The 20,084-nt window shown below is 47.2% G+C and overlaps 1 protein-coding gene across 3 annotated transcripts in view; it reads right to left on the bottom strand.

The window, feature by feature from the left end:
- ASAP1 (ArfGAP with SH3 domain, ankyrin repeat and PH domain 1) overlaps window positions 1–20,084 on the bottom strand; it is a 315,266-nt gene that overhangs the window by 72,095 nt on the left and 223,087 nt on the right. For 2 of the 3 annotated variants that reach the window (XM_066265647.1, XM_066265649.1), the window contains exons 6-11: window positions 18,153–18,227; window positions 17,593–17,642; window positions 12,624–12,753; window positions 11,276–11,361; window positions 2,518–2,593; window positions 1,326–1,412 (exon numbers count right to left, since the gene is read on the bottom strand). In XM_066265647.1, the coding sequence (XP_066121744.1) occupies window positions 1,326–1,412; window positions 2,518–2,593; window positions 11,276–11,361; window positions 12,624–12,753; window positions 17,593–17,642; window positions 18,153–18,227 (504 nt within the window). Of the gene's footprint in view, window positions 1–1,316; window positions 1,413–2,517; window positions 2,594–11,275; window positions 11,362–12,623; window positions 12,754–17,592; window positions 17,643–18,152; window positions 18,228–20,084 lie in introns of all 3 variants that reach the window. The other variant, XM_066265648.1, reaches the window with a different exon arrangement.

Below are 20,084 nucleotides of genomic sequence, written 5' to 3'. Positions count from 1 at the left end.
GCCTGAGGTTTCACCCCAGAAACCTCACGTCCCGCCTCCATCCCCCGCACCCCAAACCGTCGCCTGCTGGAGGGGCCGGGCAGTCTGCGTCTGAGTCTGCGAGTCCCTCTCACCCGGTACGGGATCTATCTCTCTCTCTCCCAGCATCCAGACCGCTTTAGGACGACGGTCCTCACGGCTGACTCTACTTTCCACCAGATAACGGCCTCCTGAACGGCAGGGACTCCCGCGGACTGCCCGGCACAGTTGCTGGCACACAGTAGCACTAATCACATATCTGAACAACAGATGGACAAACGGGATTTATAATTAAAGATCTGTGTGCGGCCCCTACCATCTCCCGTACTTCCCACACTCCGTGTCAACATCCAAGGGCTGTCTCACCTTCACTTTCCTATCTGGGGGCTAGACTTCTCTAGGATCCCGCCTCAGACTGTTCCTCGATTTCCCAGGCAACATGAGACAGCACCCCCACCCCCAAGCCCCCGGCTGCCCAGACGAGCTAAGAAGATGGGGGTGTGCTCATCACTGCCTGGTCCTCACCTCTCCGAGAAGACACTCTCCTGACCACCCATTTGCAAACCTGGATACAAGTCTGGCCATGGAGTTGGAGAGCAGGGCACAGGACTTTTTTTTTTTTTTTTTTACCGAGACAGAGAGTGAGTCAGAGAGAGGGATAGACAGGGACAAACAGGAACGGAGAGAGATGAGAAGCATCAATCATTAGTTTTTCATTGAGCGTTGCAACACCTTAGTTGTTCACTGATTGCTCTCTCACATGTGCCTTGACCGCGGGCCTTCAGCAGACCGAGTAACCCCTTGCTGGAGCCAGCGACCCTGGGTTCAAGCTGGTGGGTTTTTTTCTCAAACCAGATGAGCCCGCACTCAAGCTGGCGACCTCGGGGTCCCGAACCCGGGTCCTCTGCATCGCAGTCCGATGCTCTATCCACTGCGCCACCACCTGGTCAGGCAGGACATCTTTTTAAAAAAAATTTCCACAGATGACAGAGAAAAAGAGAGGTATCAACTCATTCCACTTAGTTGTGTACTCATTGGTTGCTTCTCATATGTGCCTTGATGAAAGATCAAATCTGTGACCTCAGCGTGCCAGCATGACCCCCTGTCCACTGAGCCATCCAACCAGGACACCTTTTCTACGAGGAGGGAAGGGAATGACCACACGGTCTCGACCTTGGTAGGTGCACACTGTGTGTCCCCTCTCCCCTGTCCCCACACCCACCCGGGCAGGAGGCTGCCACCATCCCCGGTCTGCAGGAGGCTCGGCTCGCCTGCAGGTAGCCCTGCTGGGAACAAACAGCACCTACCTCTTTCTGATCCAGCTGGAGAGAGGATTTGATCAAGTCTCGGAGTGCAGTCAGCTGCTTCTTCTCTTCATCCTGCGTCTGTTTTATCTATGAGAGAAAAGAAGATGACGTCTGTCCCTCCTCTTTTATACATTTACAAGCAGAGTTTAATTCACCCAAACAGACTACTCATCAAACAAGCCAATGATATAGTTGATTTCCTTCCTCAAATCCTTTACATGGGCTTGTGTTTGAAATGAGAGGCACAGTTTTTCATTATGAAGGTACCAGTGAGTTTTGAAATGAGTGAATAATGCAACATGCTTTCTTATTAAATAATACATCTAGGCTAGATAAAGAACTCTAAAGCTCCATTTTAAACAAGAAATAACACTGAATCACTTGCTTCTGGTGTTTCAAAAGACAGTAGTGACAATACACAAGGAGATTAAATGGGCCAGAAGAGAACCCTAAGGACCAAATCCAATGGGCTCATCTCGTGCACCTCTGAGAGTTTACAAAGTACGACACGAGGGCAAAGGATCGTTGCTCTTTTAAACACCTGGAACTTAATCACAACCAGAAAGAACCATGTGAACCATTAAAAGAAAATCAGAAAAATATATACAGCTGTATACTTTTTAAAGTTACATAAAGACACATGGTATTATCTGTAACTCTAAAACCTTATTTGAACATGTAGTCGCACTCATAAAACACATACTTTTAATATGATTCATCGCCAAGTGGTTTGTGGGAATCAATGCATTTAGTATTTTTCCTCGAAAAAGCTTTCCTTTTGATTTTGCTATTAAAATACAAAACAAGCAAGCCCAAAAAAACCATTTTTTTTCATAAACTTGCCTACTCAGAGACAGTCACTTACTTTTTATCCTTCCATGACCAGACATTCTTTTTGCAATGGCTGACCGAAGGGCACCCATGCTGTTACTGAGCCCTGAACAGGTCATCTGGAACCAGTGGTTATCCTCTCCTCCCTGCTCCTCCTACGCTTCCAAAGCACACTCCAGAATATTCCATCACTGAGGCCTTCTCTGAGGGAGACGGAAGGTTTATCCATCCCTAGGTTCACTGCTTGGACACATCACTTAACTGCTCCTCTTTCTTGAATACCCTTCTAATACAGATCTCAACCTTTCTGACACTTCTCTGCAAAGCAGGTCACAGTGCACGCATCTGATATAGAACTTACGTTATATAAGTCAGCAGCCAGTTTTTCAATGTACTGTTTCAGTTTATCAGCCGTTTTCAAGCCATCTTGAAAGAAACTACAATGGAAAACGTGAGAGATTTACAGACGCATAAAAAAACCCATGATTACACCCCCAAATACAAAAAAACTTATATATTTACCCTTTACCATATATCTACACAAAATATGTATAAAATGAATTTCAAGTATTTTATAAAGATATACCAGCAAACACTATGGGCACTACTACATATTCGCTAGTAGACGCCACATAGACAATGCAAATTATAGCTGCTGTCCCGATGCAGTGACTGCACGGTGTGTATGACCAGCTACATACAGAACAACTCCTCCCGTTTGTGCCTTCCGTGAACTCAGAGAGACAGACACATGAACCAGTGGGGTGTCATGAAACTGAGCTGGACTCTAAGGAGAGATGAAAGGGAAATGGGAATAAAGGTCAGAGAAAAGTCAGCATTCGTTCAGTTCCCCAAAGGTCCCGTGTTTGCACACATACACACGACACACACACGTGAGACACAGGACTTGAATCAGTGGTACTGATGGAGCTGGAAAGCCTTATGCCACCACGGATATACGTAGGTTGCCTTCTATCACCCAGCCTGGTAACAAGCACTGACGTGGGTTGAACACCTGCACTTCCGTGAGTTATTCAATGCACTCCTCACAACAGCCCCAATCAGTTCACAGGCGCGTCAACCGCATCTCCATTGTAGAGGGGAGCTGAGGCACGGAGTGAGCACTTAACTTGCACAAGTTCCTCACATGACTAGAACGTGGCAGAAATGGGATCCCGGTCCAGGTTCTGATTCTGACACCCCTGTTCTTAACCACCAGGTGAAGCCGTTTCCTGTCTGAACACTTCCACTCAGGGGCCCATTTGTTTCCGTGTCTAGAACTTTCTCTACCATGTGTACCGAGGGTTCCAATGTCTCCACATTTTTTTTCTTTTTTAAGAATGTTATCATCAACTATATTCTCTGTGTTGTACTCCACATCCCCACAACCATTCTGTAATCACCAACCTGTGCCTCCTAGTGCCGGGCACCTCTCCCACCTGGCACCCATCAAAATGTTCTCTGTACCGTTGAGTCCGTTTCTCTTCTGCTTGTTCGTTTATTTTGGTTTTTAGATTCAAATGTTGATAAATATGTATTTATTCCACTTTATTCCTCATATTTTTTATCCTTTTCCTTCTTAAAGACTCTTCAATGTTTCCTATGATACTGTGTTGTGGTAATATAGTGTTATGGTGATTAAATGTGTGGAAATGTGGAGAAATATGGAAGTTACATAAAATAATTAGGATATAATATTAAAAGCAATTAAGGAAATTAAATAAAGTTATGCCATCTGGATAGGAATTAATATAGCGTGTAGAAATATGATAACAGACTCTGCCTTTCACGCAGGGCCCAGTTAGTGTGTGTGTGAAGTTATATATAGATAAGAAGTGGCTTGATGTCATAACTCTAGGTTCACATAAACAAGAAGCTTCCCTAGGAACACCCTAATAGTGGCTTGATGTGATATTTCAGTATATTAACATAAAAAGGGCTCCCTGCGAGGAACTCCCAAAAAGTGGTTTGAGGTAATAATCATGTAGATTGACACCTGTTAGAAGGCATTGGCCAGAAAAGGTATTAAAGCTGAGGGGCCCCCTGCTGCGGTAGTTGCCCAGAGTCCAAGTGGACGGTGGACTCTCTCCATGCCGCTCTGAGCTCTGACCAAAGACAGCCGAGAGGAGCACGCCGACAGGGCCCCCTTAAGCGGTACCCAGGCACACCAGAAGGATTTGTGAGTAATAAATTGCCTGTGAGATTCTTGCAACTAACTAACTTGTGTGTTGGTTGTGTCTTTCCTCTGGTGGCAGTTAGTGTCAGCACTGATCAGTAGCATCCTCATAGCCGCTTCTCGAAGAGGCCGCCAGCCCTGCTGACAAGCAGCAGGACGTCCCACTGCACGGGACGTCGAATCAGGGACGCCTGATCGACCTAGAGCTTGGGCTCTACTGGGACATACTGGTTTGGTGGTGATGAACTTCTTTAACTTATTCTTGTCTGGGAAGCTCTTTAGTGTCCTTTGATTCTAAATGACAGTTTTGCTTGGATAGAGTCAACTTGGTTGCAGGTCCTTGCTTTTCATCACTTTGAGTATTTGTCAATCCCTTCTGGCCTGCAAAGTTTCTGTTGGTGCCACCTTGTAGGGAACTAACTGCTTTTCTCTTGCTGCTTTAAAGATTCTTTGTCTTTAACCTCTGACACTGTAATTATGTGTCTTGGTGAGGGCCTCTTTGGGTTCATTCTTGCTGGAGACTGCACTTCTTTGACTTGTACATCTATTTCCCTCAACAAGGTAGGGAAGTTTTCTGTCACTATTTTTTCAAATAGGTTTTCAGTTTCTCGCTTTCTGTCCTCTCCTTCCGGCACGCCCATGATGCAGAGGTTGGTATGCTTCAAGCTGTCCCAGAGGCTCCTTACACCATCCTCATTTTGGGAGATTCTTTTTGCTGTTCTGATTGGTTCTTTTTACTTCCTTATACTCCAAATCACTGATTTGATTCTCAGCTTCATCTACTCTACCACTGATTCCCGGTAACTATTCATTTCAGATAGTGTGTCCTTCATTTCTGACTGGTCCTACTCTGTGCTGCTGAGGTTCTCACAAAGTTCAGTGAGCATCGTTGTAACCAGTGTTCTGAACTCCGCACCTAGTAGGTGCTTATCTTCATTTCGTTTAGTTCTTTTTCTGGAGTTTTGTTCTGTTCTTCCATCTGGGACATGTTTGTCTCCTCATTGGCAGTCTCCCTGTTTGTGTCTATGTACTTGGGGAACTACCAGATCTCCTAGCCTTAGCAGAGTGGCATAATGCAGCAGGGGTTCTGCAGGGCCCAGGGGCACAGCCCCCCTGATCACTTAGGCCGAGTACTCGAGGTGTGCCCCCGCCCATGTGGGCTGTTTACACCCTCCTCTTGGAGTTGAGCCTTGACTGCTGTTGGCATGCGAATGACAGAGACTTACCCCAGGCTGATCAACTGTAAGGACTGGCTGCAGCCACTGTCCACCAACCTCGGCCACCATGGAGGATCAGCGTGCAGGGCCCCACAGAGCAGGACTTGCTTCAGCAGGGCGCTGGTGCCCGCTGAGTGTGTCGCTTGAGGAGATGGTGGGGTGGAGATGCTTTGATGTGGTCTGAAGTTGTCCACTGGGTGCACTGGCTCTGGGTCCTCCCGGGAGGTGCAGGCCAAGGTCAGCTGCCCCTTGTGTTCTGCTTGGGGCCACCAGACACGAGCTACAAAGCGATCTTCAGATAGCTGCTATGTGTGCTGGGTTTGGAGGTGCCCAGGTGAAACTAAGCTGTGAACCAGGGCTGGCTGCCTCTAGTGCTGGTCCTGAGGCCACTTAGCAAGAGACACAAGAGCATCCCGATGTTGCTTGTTTGAGAGTTTTTAGGAAACCTGAAGCATGAGTCAAGATAAGCCCTTCATATAAAAAAAGCTGCCTGACCAGGCGGTGGCGCAGTGGATAGAGTGTCAGACTGGAACGTGGAGGACTCAGGTTCAAAACCCCTGAGGTCGCCAGCTTGAGCGTGGGCTCATCTGGTTTGAGCAAGGCTCACCAGCTTGAACCCAAGGTCGCTGGCTTGAGCAAGGGGTCACTTAGTCTGCTGTAGCCCCTCGGTCGAGGCACATATGAGAAAGAAATCACCGAGAAACTAAGGTGCTGCAACAAAGAATTGATGCTTCTCATCTCTCTCCCTTCCAGTCTGTCTGTTCATCTCTCTGTCTCTCTGTCTCTCTCTCTCTCTCTCACACACACACACACACACACACGCTACTGGAAACTGCTTGGGTGGGCCTGAAAGTGGGGTGGGGTGGGGTGGGGTCTCAGGGAATCATCAAGGCGGGACAAACTGAGAGCCAGGTTGATGGAGACTCAGATATGGTATCCACCTGCTATCTCTGTGGGAGGTGTGTGTGTGGGGTCCTCAGAAAAGGGACAATGGCCTCTGCCAGCACTTCTGTCTGGGAGAAAGCTGCCTCCAGTCCTCATCCCAATGCCAGACAATCCAGTTCCTTCCAATACGTCTCTGGTGCCTTAGCTGCTGCCCAGTGCTGGAGCTCAGATGGCGTGGGTCTGAGTGAGTCCACTCAGGCTCTTTCCGAGTCACTGCCTGGGGCTCCAGCAGCCCTCCGTCTCCCTCAGCCGAAATCCCCACTGGTTTTCACAGCCAGTAGTTTTGGGCACTTCTCTTCCACACACTAGAACCCTCAGCTGGGGGGTCTGGTGTGGGATTGGGACTCGTTGCTCCTCGGGTGGGGGATCCCTGTAGTTCAGATATTCCTCCTAGTTTTCACCCGCCACATCTGCGTGCGGGACCAGCTGCTCTGTGCATATCTGCCTCTTCTCCCCGTCTCCATGTGGCCTCTTCTGGAATTCCCTGTGCGTATCCGCCTCTCCTCCCTGTCTCCACGTGGCCTCTTCTGGAATTCCCTGTGCGTATCCGCCTCTCCTCCCTGTCTCCACGTGGCCTCTTCTGGAATTCCCTGTGCGTATCCGCCTCTCCTCCCTGTCTCCACGTGGCCTCTTCTGAAATTCCCTGTGCGTATCCGCCTCTCCTCCCTGTCTCCACGTGGCCTCTTCTGGAATTCCCTGTGCGTATCCGCCTCTCCTCCCTGTCTCCACGTGGCCTCTTCTGAAATTCCCTGTGCGTATCCGCCTCTCCTCCCTGTCTCCACGCGGGCTCTTCTGGAATTCCCTGTGCGTATCTGCCTCTCCTCCCTGTCTCCACGTGGCCTCTTCTGGAATTCCCTGTGCGTATCTGCCTCTCCTCCCTGTCTCCACGTGGCCTCTTCTGGAATTCCCTGGTTGCAGGACTTCCTTTCAGCCCGATTTCAGGCAGTTCTGAGTAACAGCTGTTTTGTAGTTTAGTTGTAATTTTGATGTGGTTGTGGGAGGAGATAAGTACCTCATTTACTGATGCCTCCGTCTTGACCGGAAGTTTTTACATTCTCACCAAGACTTATTTTCCTTTACGTTGTGTTTAATTATAACCATCTAAGTGGGTGTGAAGCGGTTATCACACTGTGGTATTTCCCTACTGGCTAATGTTGAACATTTTGGTTTGCGTGCTTTCTGGGCATTTGTATATCCTTTCTAGAGGAAACGGCTACTCAATTCTTTGCCCATTTTTAAATTGAGTTGTTTATTTTTTTGTTGGTGAGTTGTAAGAGTTCGTTATACATTTGGGACACTAGATCCCTATTAGATAAGATAAATGATTTCCAAAATTTCTCCCATTTTGTGAATTTTTTTTTCACTTTTTTTGGGGGGGTTGTATTTTTCCAGAGTTAGAAACGGGAGGCAGTGAGATTCCCGCATGCGCCCAACTGGGATCCACCCAGCATGCCCACCAGGGGGCGATTCTCTGTTGCAGCTAGAGCCACCCTAGTGCCTGAGGTAGAGGCTATGGAGCCATCCTCAGCTGCTGGGCCAACTTTGCTCCAGTGGAGCCTTGGCTGCAGGAGGGGAAGAGAGAGACAGAGAGGAAGGAGAGGAGGAAGGGTGGAGAAGCAGATGGGCACTTCTCCTGTGTGCCCTGGCCGGGAATCGAACCGGGCCTTCCACACACTGGGCCGACACTCTACTGCTAAACCACCAGCCAGGGCCTTTTTTCACTTTCTTAATATTATCCTTTCACTCACCAAAGTTTCAAAATTTGAAATCCAACTTATTTATTCTCCCTTTGGTTCTTGGGCTTTGACTGTTCAGGCACACGAGTACTGTACATGATATCTGTGGCGAGGGAATGAAGGAGTGTGACTCTGGGCAAGCCACTCTTCCTAGCTGAGCTACACTCTCCTGACTGCTCTTGATACATGGTAACTATTATCCATAAAATTAATAATAAAATAGTGCTTGTAAACACTCTTTATTCTGCAGATCATAAGGATACTTGCCAGGCGGCAGAGGAGTGGGTGAGCACCAGGATAACATGTTTGTTTTGAAAGCAGCATGAAAATGACGAGTAATTGGTGTGGGTGAGCCCAGATGGGTAACAGCAAGTCAGAAGCTCTTCTCTCTGCTCCCTTTCTTCCCCGCGGTAGCAGCTGTGTCCCCAACGGGGTGCTGTGACCACACAAGGGATTGCGGGAGCCAATCTGCTCTGGAGCATGACCTGACCTTGTACTGAGTATCATTCTGGGAACATGAACAAGTACTTGAAACATGAAATCTCTCTCTCTCTCTTTTGACTTTAAGTGGAAGATGCTTTATGGGTCCGCTGCATGTCTGGGAAGTGTGCGGAGGCTTGACTGGAGCAGGAAAGAACAGAGTGGTCCTCAAAAGGAAATGATGCTGGCTTCTTGCTGTGATGGAGTTCTTGAGGTTCCGCCGTGGGGCAGCCAGGGTTGAAACCATTATAACCCCATCCTATGTCTGATGTCTCTGAACACCTGTCCCCGCAAGGAGGTGCTGTGCAGTGCTGCCGTCCGCTCGCCTCTCTCGGCCCTGGCGGTAGAGACCCTCCAGCAGATTCGAAGGGCCCAGTGCTGCCCGTCTTCCCAGTCCAAGCCCCAATGCCACCACCTCCTTCAGCGAGCCCTCCTTAGTCTCTCTGGCTGGAAGTCTCCCCTTCTCTTAATGACCCCCGCTATCAGTCCCTTCCTAGCCCTATTACGAGTACTGATGAACCCGACGAACCCCGGAGCCTAGCAAAGTACTTGGCTTTTGTTAAGAATTTAATAAATATCTGTGGCGAGGGAAAAAAAGCAGGAATAAAGGGAAGATGCGTTTGCCAAACAAGTTTGAGTTGCTATTTTTTTCTCCGCTTTTATTAACAAAGGCCATTAGTATACAAAATAGCTCACATTTTGGAAAACTTGTATTTGTGTAGGTTAAACTCTCCTCTGTGGACTGAGAACTTGAGATCAAAAGGTATTTCTAAAATCAGCTAAAATTGGATTTGCTGCCCAAGTGTTGTAATTATAAAGACTGAGAGATTCATTTATTTCTATAAAAGTTTCAAAGCAATGCTATTCTTCCAGGAAGGCTAAAATTGAGGAAAAATGAAAAACTTCAGGCTAAACTAAAACCAGGGACCACCACACACATTTCAAAGTTTCACACCCCCCCCCACACTATACTACACAGCCCCAGGTCAGTCTAAGTCAGGGGTCGGGAACCTATGGCTCGCAAGCCAGATGTGGCTCTTTTGATGGCTGCCTCTGGCTCGCAGACAAATCTTTAATAAAAAAAATAATAACGTTAAAAATATAAAACATTCTCATGTATTATAATCCATTAATTTCCTACTGCTCATGTTCATGGTTGCAGGTGGCTGGAGCCAATTACAGCTGTCCTCTGGGACAACACCAAATTTTTATTGGATAATGCCTAACGTACACGGGTCGTTGTATGGCTCTCACGGAATTACATTTTAAAATATGGGGCGTTCATGGCTCTCTCAGCCAAAAAGGTTCCTGACCTCTTGGTCTAGGTCTTCAGTATGAGGCTTCCAAAGGCAAATTCATAAAAGTGACACTCTTTCCACTGCAATATACTATTTTTATATCTGGTGGAACTTACTTTGAAAAGAGGATAAAAGTTAAATCAAACTTACATAAATAACAACTTGCTCATTACAAAGCTTTTACCCGAAGAGAAACAGCCCTGTACAAGGAAATGTGTTTACGAATGATGCCGGCCACTCGGAATATCACACGGCGAACACATTTGTGCTGTGGGCACCGAGCGGCCGCAGGCCTCACTCTCTCATTTAATTCTCACGTCCTTACAAAACCCGCGGCGGGTCTAGAACCTTAACCCCACCTGACAGAAGAGGACCTGAGGTTCAGACATGCACCTGGTAAAGATCACATCGTTACCAGCTGCAGAGTCGGGACCTGCACTCACCACCTAACGCAGGCCTGTGCATCTCCCACAGTATCAATGCTGACCTCCCGAATGTTTCACTTGACTGCAAAAACCTTCCCAGATACAACATCATTAAAAGGATTAAGAGAGCTAATCAGAGGAAATGATAAATTCTAACTTTTTAGAGAGGAAGCATCCTGTCTAGTCCTATGACCTTCACGAGTCCACTTATCAATATGAGAGCTACCAGAAAAGCCGCCGAGGCGGACCTGACAAGGAAGAAGTGACTAAGCAAACGGGGTGCCGCACCCCCTCCAGCGACACAGAGAGGCAGCCTGGCCCTGCGCACACACAGAAAGGGGCCAGCCCAGAGCCACAGGGTCTCTCAAAACACACCAGCAACCCGGGTACAAATGCAGGGTATTCTTAACGCCAAATTATTAATTTTGTTTAATTTAGATGCTGAAAAAAACAACAACAACAACAAAATCTCGAGTAGGAATATGTGATACAAATGACCCAATCATAGGAAAGTTGCCACGGAAGGGTGAGGGTCACCAGGAAGGCTGCTGTATTGACAGGGACACAGTGTCTGTGATAAGAGGTCCACAGGTGATCAAGGCCAACATTAGGCTTTCTAAGGAACACAGCATTTTCAAGGAGCCAAAGAGAGGCGTGGGTCTGAGTTACTGATTTACAGAAAACACAGAATATGGGAGACAATACTGATGCCTCTCCTTTGGCCGTGGAAGACCACTGATATCACTATACGGTGACCAAATGAAGACCAGGAGGAGGAAAAGAAAACCCAAGTGAAGGGCCCTTCCTTGGGCTTGTGAGGACGGTGACGACACTTCACTTACTTGCACTGGGCGTGATAATACTTGATAAGGTTCTGCAGCAGATCCACACCCTTTTTGGTCTTGATTTCGTTAACTTTAATGAGATACTGTGGAAATAAAACAGAATTGGATGTTGATCACTACAGATAGGGCTCTTTGGTCACGGTTTCGGGTGGCAGGCCCCCAACCGTGAACCCACACCAGTCACGGGGCCCCAGCTGTCTTCAGACAGTGTGAGCTTAATTTATGGAATGCTGACCTGGCTCAGGCACAAGTGCACTGATCAAACTGGTTAGCACGTTAGCATGTCATAAACGCTCAAGATTAGTTTAGGAGGTGAGCAGAGATCAAACACAGCAAAGCATTCTGGGACAGCTGATGTATGTCCTCTGGTGCAGTGGCTCTCAAAGGGAGTCCACATGGCCCAGCCCTGCAAGGTGGCTCGCTCTCTGCAGAAAACGAGTGAAACAGCACTCTCTCCAGGGACTGTGCTGTAAGGCACGAACGCTTTCAGACCAAGGAGGTAAACCAGAAAGAATTTTTGCTATTAAAAGTGAAAGAATAAAAACAACGCGTCATTAGTTTAGGCATGAAATGTGACTGGCTCTGATTTTCACACTGGCTCAGGATTTTGGTGGACGTTTGCTTCTTGTTCACTTGTTTTATTGTGTGGAAGTGTCCACGAGCAGACAAGTTCAAGAAGGAGCCAAACTTTTATGGGAGGAGGGGAATAACAGAGGAAAAGAAAAAAAAATTAAGAAAGAAACAACTTAAAACTGAGGCAAATCTACCCATTTTCATAGTTTGCAAAAACCTCAAAAAGAATTCCACTGCCCAGTGGGAATGGAAGGGGGGCCAACTCCAGGTCAGAGAGGGCTGGTGTTCCATGGGAACACAGTTTGAGAACCATTGCTCCAAGTTGCCAGCGGCATGCTTCTCATGGCACTTGCTTTTTATCCACTCCCAGACTTTCTTAGGATCCACTCCATTTAAGCTGTCATTCAAACTAGACACACGGTTAAAGAATAAATAAAAACGTGCTTTAACCTGTACCGGTAAAACCTATTATTCACCAGGTTTACCTCTCACCCAAAGAAATGTTGTTTTTTTTCCACACTCATTCACAAGCAACATTAAAGTTCTCACCAAAGAATCCTGCTTTGGCTTAAGGAGCCCCATAGGCCCCAGGCCACAGTGACATGGGTGATCCCAAAGGCTTGGAGAAAAATGAGATTAGAGTCCTTAAGTAACAGTCCCCTCCTCGAATAATCACACACAGCCTGCTTTCCGGCATGAACACGGCCGACCGGCAGGGGGCGGTCAGGGCGGATGGAGGTCTGGGCCAGCAGCGCGAAGTCTCTGCTCTTACCTCGCACATTTGGAGCTGGAAGAGGCGCCGCTCCTTCTCCATCTCCTCTGCGATCTCGGCCCCGGTGATCTCGGTGCGGATCATGCCGTGCTGCTTCGCGTGCTCCCTCTTCTCCTTCTCAATTTTTGTACTGCAACGAGAGCGGATGTCACGTTGCGCGCGCGCGACCGTCTTCCCACGGCGAGCACCGCTGGGTTACTTCCCAACGACCAGCGTTAAGCCGCAGGAATGCTTAAGCTGGTAAAACGGCGATCAGAAGTAAAAGTCTAAGTTTAAAGAGAACCAACACACGGGATGGATTTTCACCTGGGAAACGTCTCATATTTAACTCTGATCTCACACAGGATGGATTCATACAGGTTCCTACAATTTGGCTGGCATGAAGAAATGTTGACAGCTTACTACTTCTTGGGTAAAGTACTTTACGATGAAAAAAATCAGAAAGTTGAACGGAGGCGTATTTGATTTCCAACAGATGAGGCTTAAGAGTTATTTTTACTTAAGACAAAGTATATAAGGGGGTCTTTGTGGGTATGCACAAAAAGTACTCAAAAGTAACTTCCAACATTCCTCTAAACTTGGGCTGTGGCCATATCTTCATAATGCATTTTAGACATTTAACCACCTGGCACTGGATTGTACAAAGTAAGGATTGGGAGAAATCCCAATCTGTAGTTTGGAATCTATGAAACCTTCTTCAGTGGGAAGGGGACCAGAAAAGTCAGAAGGAAGAGGCCCCACTCCTAACCTACGGTACCTGAGTCTAGTGCTCAGCTATGCTAGATGATACACTGTTAATAACACCAACTGTCACAGTCCTCTTTCCAAACATCCATTTCAACTTGAAGACAGACTTCTAATTTCAGAAAGAGCCTATAACTTCTAGCTGTGAATGCAAAGACTAAGTGACTTAGCCTTGAAGTCTTCTTATAAAGTGTGGTGGTGAAAAATCAGACCCCAGACGAAGCCGATATCCTTGTGTCTGTACACAAACAGCGGAAGATCAACCCAATCAATGGAAAACGCATTACAAGCCTGGTTGGGATTCATGCTGATACCTTCATGCTACATCCAAGCAAGTCTTTCATCCTGCCTCTCAGCAGTCACTCTGGTAGAGGCAGGATTTTACGAGGAAGAAAGTAAACCTCAGCTCTCCCCCCACCGGCGTGGGTGGGAGAAGAAACAGAAAGCTGCAGACACTTGAGGGGCAGGCAGAACTTAACAGGAATAGCAGACCTCCAAGTTCACATGGCGACGTGATCTCACGAGTTTATTTCTTCTTCATTCAGCAAGCCCACGAACATGACAGTAAGTAATTTAAAAAGTATAATGTCCCGGAGACAAGAACAGAAGACAAAGAGGGCTGCAAGAATTCTACAAATAATTGAATGAGCAAGTAAAAAGAGGGGAGTCTGCCCCCCCAATGACAGGCTCCTTGCCTCCCCTGGCCTGTGCGCCTTCTAGAAGGAAAGTTACCCTATGTCGTCCCTAGATGGTGGGCCCAGAAGACAGACCTGCAGGACTAACATTTAGAATACTCCTGAGAGAAAAGCTGTCCCATAACTTAAAACCTACAAGCTTACTGCTTTCTTGACAAGCCCTGCTTTCCATCAACATCTGGGTGCCCTGCTCTGAAATAGGAATAGGCAGTCAAGGATTATACATTAATTCAGAAAAGGCTACAAAATGAAAGGGAGAGATGAAAATAAAAGCCGGCCAGGGTGGTGGTGACAGAAACCGGAGGCACCAGGGAGCAGAGAGTTCCTAAAATGTAACCAAACCCTCAGAGCCGCAACAGTGCATTCACGGAAGAAGAAAAGAAACTATTAAAAGGCAAAAAAACCCAACCCAACCCCAAACCAACCAACCAAACCAAACCCCACACAACAAAACCCAATTAATTGAGAAAAAGAGCCTTTAGAAGTTTAAAATATGACAGCCAACAATAAAGGCCAACGGAAACAGAGGCTAGAAAGGTTAAAGAAATAACCTAAAATATAACATAGACAATAAAACAGAGGAGAGAATTATGAGAACAATCTAGAAAATCCAACATGATACGATGAGGTATTTTAGATGAATGAGAAGGAAACACAGATGAGAAAAATTTCAAGAACATTTTCCACAACCAAAAAACAAAAAATTGCAAACAGAAGGTCAGTGTGCAGACCATGACCCAGGAAGAAACTCTGTGCAACCTTTTATGAAAAGAAGTCCACATTTCCTCACTGAAAATCACCACTCCCCCACCAACAAAAATAAAACCTGCATGTGTCACAGAAAAATGAATGGGAATCGGAGAGGCATCAGATCTTTTCATTACCAACAATGCAGTCATGCTTTCGACATTTTGAAAGAAAATGGTTATGAAATTAAGATTATCCATTCAGCCAAACTCTCCTTCTACGCAATGGCAGAATGCAGACAGTCTGGGACATGCCACAACCGGGACATTTTACCTCCTTTACCAGACTCCCCTGGAAAGGGCTGGAGGCCGTGTGCCAGCAAAACGGGGAAAGAGGAAGCAGGAGACCTACCGCTAGGGGGCAGCCCAGGGTGAACCCCACTCTGATCTCAAGCGCTCTGGAAGGATGTCTCCAGGAGGGAAAGGAAGGAACTGGCAGAAAGTACAATAACAGATATATAATCATTACAATAACACATACACGTGTTTCCTAAACATTATTAATAGGTGTTAGACATCTGTTGAAACAGATAATAAAAATTCACAGAAGATTCAGACAGAACTTAAGCAAAGGAAGAAATGAGGTAATGATTTCACTAAGAAAAAGCAAAAAATTAGACTGTAAGAATGGAAATTCAATCATCATCCATCACTGAGACTGGCAGGGACTGACACTCAGCACAATTGTTGTATTAATCACACTGGACGAATGGGTGGCAGGCAGGAAGGGAGAGAAAGAAGACAAGGGAGCACTGAGGAATGGGGACAGAAACCAGGGAACAGGTGGGAGTCAGAGAAAGGAGAGAGACCAGGAAGCAGGGGTGGGTGGGCAGACAGCTATTGAATTTGTTCATTAGAAGCTCACTGTGGCCTACATAATACTCACTCCCCCTCCGTCATTAGGAAAAGAGCCCTGTATCATCAGGCATAGCACAAACTCACCGTGTTTATACGCTGAGGACAATAGACATGTGACCAGCCACACAACCTGTGTGTCAGGTTGAGAAACATGATGAAGGGTACTTTTTATGTACATGTCTTGTTTTGCCCAAATAATATCTGATCATTAAAAAAATCTAATTCAAATAATTTAAGTGTCTACTTTACGCTCAAGAACTATGACAATCATTTCGGCAATGCTTATGTTATTGTACAGGTGAGGACCATGAAAGTTCAGCTTCTCCTGCAGGTCTCATTCCCAAGTCTGTGATCTTCACACAACCTCTCACTCCTCTGGAGTGCTAAATGGAAGACCACAGACAACACCCAGCCCCCGCCCCCCCCTTATCAAAGCTAATAAGGTAATATTTTTCTTTTGCATGAAGTCATTTGGTTTTCTGTAACTCACAATGAAACGAGCCCTACTCCAACAGACACATTTGTTTTCTTCATGCACCACTATACGTCAGGGAGACAGCCTATCTTGGGAAAATAATTTGTTGACAGGGATTTATTAACACACAAAGACAAAACGAAAACTCTTCCTGGTGAGGTCACAAAATCAGGACCCACTCAACTCACAATTCCTGATACACATTTCCAGGTCTGGATAATTCCTTTATTCCTTCAATATTCCCTGTGTAGAACTACATGCCAATGACTCCGGCAGGCACTGGCAGATTGATACTGCACACAGGGCCCCCACGGCCACTGTCCTCGCCAAGTTCAGATTCTAGAGGACAATATGGACAACTGAACAGACAAATCCATGTGTCGTTTGACAGAGGTACTATCAATGGCACCCAGGTCATTTTACAACATTGATGTTTTATGATACTCATAATTCTGATCACCAGACACCTCTGGGTCTTCAACCAACACACAGATTTTTAAATAAATACAGCTGCACCACCGATATTTGTAGTCCTTTAGCTGACTAAAAGGACTACATCTTACATGTATTAAAGATACATACATCTTTAGGCATGTATCTTATGTTGCTGTTCCCATGTCCTACAGAGGAGATAACACAGAATCCACAGAGGAGATTCCACAACAAGTCTAGAGCAAAATGCTTCTCTCCCTGTTCAGCGAGCTCCCACCTGCTTTGTAAGTACTCAGTTCTATTTGGTCCAAGTACACGTAGTCACTTCCGGGCAGGGCCACACTCAGTCACGAGTGTGAGCATTCACAACCCACTTTCAGAGAGAAAGACGAGATGGCCCACAGCGTTCATCGACATCAGTTGACCATTTTAAGAGCCTTTTTGTTCTCAGCTCCATTTGTAACTGTCAATGCACAAAAGAATTCCTAACCCAGCAAGTCTCTAACAATGGACTTATTACGTAAGCAATTAGGAAAGTAATTTGGGAGAAAAATATTTAATCCTGAATTTTTTCTTTTGCGTTACTGCCGCCTACAGAAATGCTTTTATTCTTTTATGTTTATAGTTATTGTTTTCAGCCAAGATTTTTATTAAATGCTTTAAAAACACATTTCTCCTCCCATCCCACCCCACTGCCCGGTGTCACAGAGGTCTCGGGATAATAATAATAATAATAAAGGAACGAGCCACAATCTGCACGGTCCGCAGACGCTCCAGGCCCATGCCACGTGCTTCGTGCAGGTCCCCTCCTCGAGTCCTCACAGTAACCCTGCCGGGTGGGCAGCCTCTCGGCCCTCACAGCAGGTACTCAACAATGTTTTGTCCGGAAGAGGTAGTAAGGGCTCTGTCCTTTCTCTACTCATGCTTTTTCTTAGGAAACTCACAACATTATAAGAAAAACTCAAACCAAAAACAAACAAACAAACCCCCTCTCCCCCCAAAAAGAAAAAGACACTTACAACTTTGTCTCATAATCTTTCCAAGCTTTGTCGAATGGCTTCTTGAGATCCTTAGAAAAGAGAAAACAAAATTGAAATCGGATGTACTGTTGTTTAAAGGTGAGTAAATTAATTCTGAAATAACATCTTAGCAAAAATGTTTTTCTGTATAGGACACTTGAAACTATGTAAGACACTGGCACGCACATCACATGCTGTCACAGACGAGAGGCCTGGGAGCGCGGGCAGGGCGAGCATCCGGGCCACCGCGGCAAAGGGAAGCGGGACACAGCTGCGCCCACGGGCCACCAGTGATGGACCCGCCCCTCACCCGCCCCTCACCGGGGCTCTCAGTCCTCCTCACGTGTCTGATCTTGCTCCTCGGTCAATAACATTACTAACATTACGTGAGGCGGCCCATCTTTTCCCTTGATCATTTTCCAACCTTTTTTATGTTAAAAACACCCAGAGCGCCTTTCAAATACAATCAACACTATGATCTTAAAAGAGAGAGAGGAAAAACCAAAAAACCCCTCCAACCCTGTCAGGTTACAATGAATATCAGATTCCTGAACACTTACCCCTTTGACTCCCTTCAGGTCTCCTTTCAGCAAGGAATCCAAGGTGAAGATCACATTGTGGCTCAGACCCTGGAGCTGAAAATCAGAGCGAAGGTGAGGACATTAGAGTGGAGCGCACACGGAGCAGCGGGACGGGCGCCCAGTGTTTCCCACACACCGGCTCCGGGGGCGTCACTGCCCCCCCTCCCCCCGCAGCTGCGCAGGGACTCCTGCGCGGTCAGGGGCCTCCGGTGCCCCACACCACAGCGGTGGGGGCCGAAGAGCTGTGTGGGGACCCGGGCAGCGTGTCCCCAGGGCCACGCGCTGAGCCCCGGTGCTGCCCCGTGCGCTTGTACAACGCCTCGGCTCCCATTACAACCAGGTCCCTGTTTTTCCTACCAAAACAGCGGATCTCACGTTGACTTTTCTTCAAGTGCCTTGGTCAGGGTACACAACTGGCATTTACCACTTCCTTTGTAGAGTCTTTTAAAAAATATTTTATATTTCTTATGGAATTTATCATGATCGAAAATTACCGTTTGCTCATCTGTGTATTTTGTCTCCCTGACCAGAACATGAACACAATGAGGGCAGAACCTTACTGTCTTGCTCACAACCGTATCATCAGCGCCCAGATTTCGTGAACGAGACAAGGTATTTGGGAAGCGCCATCTACAGGTGGGGTGCAGGTTTTTCCCCCATCCTGAGCCAGGGGCCGGGTCTCTTGGCTGGTAAGATGGTATAAAGAGGAGGCTACAGCGGAGTGAGGGAAGCTGCCCCCCAGTGCAGGCAGGGGCGTCAGGGAAACCGGGGGGGAGGGGAGGGGATGGACAGAGCAGAGGAGCAAGCAGCCCAGGACTCAGAGCCTGGACAGTGAGTCTGTCTTCAAGGAGGTCCCTACACAGTAAGTCCTCACTTGCCATCACCAATGGGTTCTGCGACTTTAAGCCAAATGAGACACACGGAACCAATCATACCACGGGCTAACTGACATAAACAAGGGCTAAGTTCTCATGGCCTCTCGCCAGCACTGCAATGCGACGCAGCTCAGCAAAGCACCGTTGCTATGCAAGGACCTGCTGCCCTTGGTGCAGTCAGTTTTAGTAGCGTGGAACTAAGACCGCAGCCACGTGCTGAACCAGGTCACAGATGGAGGGTTGGTGGGTTCCTTCATTGAAGAAATAATTTTACTTATGTGTGAGCATATTCATTCATCCGTCCATCCGTCCACCTGGATGTCCATCTATCTGTCCATCCATCCATCCACCCACTCACCTATCATCATTTACCAAGCACCTGTTCTCTGACTTCCTCTGTCCCAGGGGCTGGGGTGGCAAAGACAAAACTCCATCCCTGCCTTCCAAGAGCTCGCGTCCCGGGGAAGAGCCCAGTCGGTGCCCAGCCAGCAAGCAGCCACCACGTTATGACAACATTGTGTGTTGCATCAGAGGTGGGGGAAACGGGGTGTGAGAAAGACCAGCGCTGACACGCACAGGCCTTGTGTGTGACCCCCTTAACCACATCTCTGAAGCGAGGCTAGTCTAACCTCCCCTGATGGCGGCTGTGAAACGGCGTGAGTTAATGCGTGTGAAAAATGCACGCTTACTCAGAAACCTACAAAGTGCTCCACACCTGCGCATCTGGGCGGGCAGGGGCCTTCCTTTGGCTTGACTTCCGCCGCCTTTCCTGTGCGCCCCAGGCCAGGCCACCCACGGTTTGCAAGTATCACAAATCTCTGCCCTCTCTGACCCCCAATTTCACACAAATTGTATTTCTTATTTTTTTCTTTATTTTTATTTTATATATGTTTTTGAGAGACAGACAGGAAGGGAGAGGGATGAGAGGCATCAACTCACAGTTGGCACCTTAGAAAGCCACATGGCATCATAATATCTAAAGGTTCTTTTTCACCCCCACCCCCCAAGAATCAGTGCCCTAGAGCCTGGTCGGCAA

Source organism: Saccopteryx bilineata, chromosome 3 (genome assembly GCF_036850765.1).
Source record: "Saccopteryx bilineata isolate mSacBil1 chromosome 3, mSacBil1_pri_phased_curated, whole genome shotgun sequence".
Classification (NCBI taxonomy): Eukaryota; Metazoa; Chordata; class Mammalia; order Chiroptera; family Emballonuridae; genus Saccopteryx; species Saccopteryx bilineata.
This window is presented reverse-complemented; position numbering and strand designations above follow the sequence as displayed.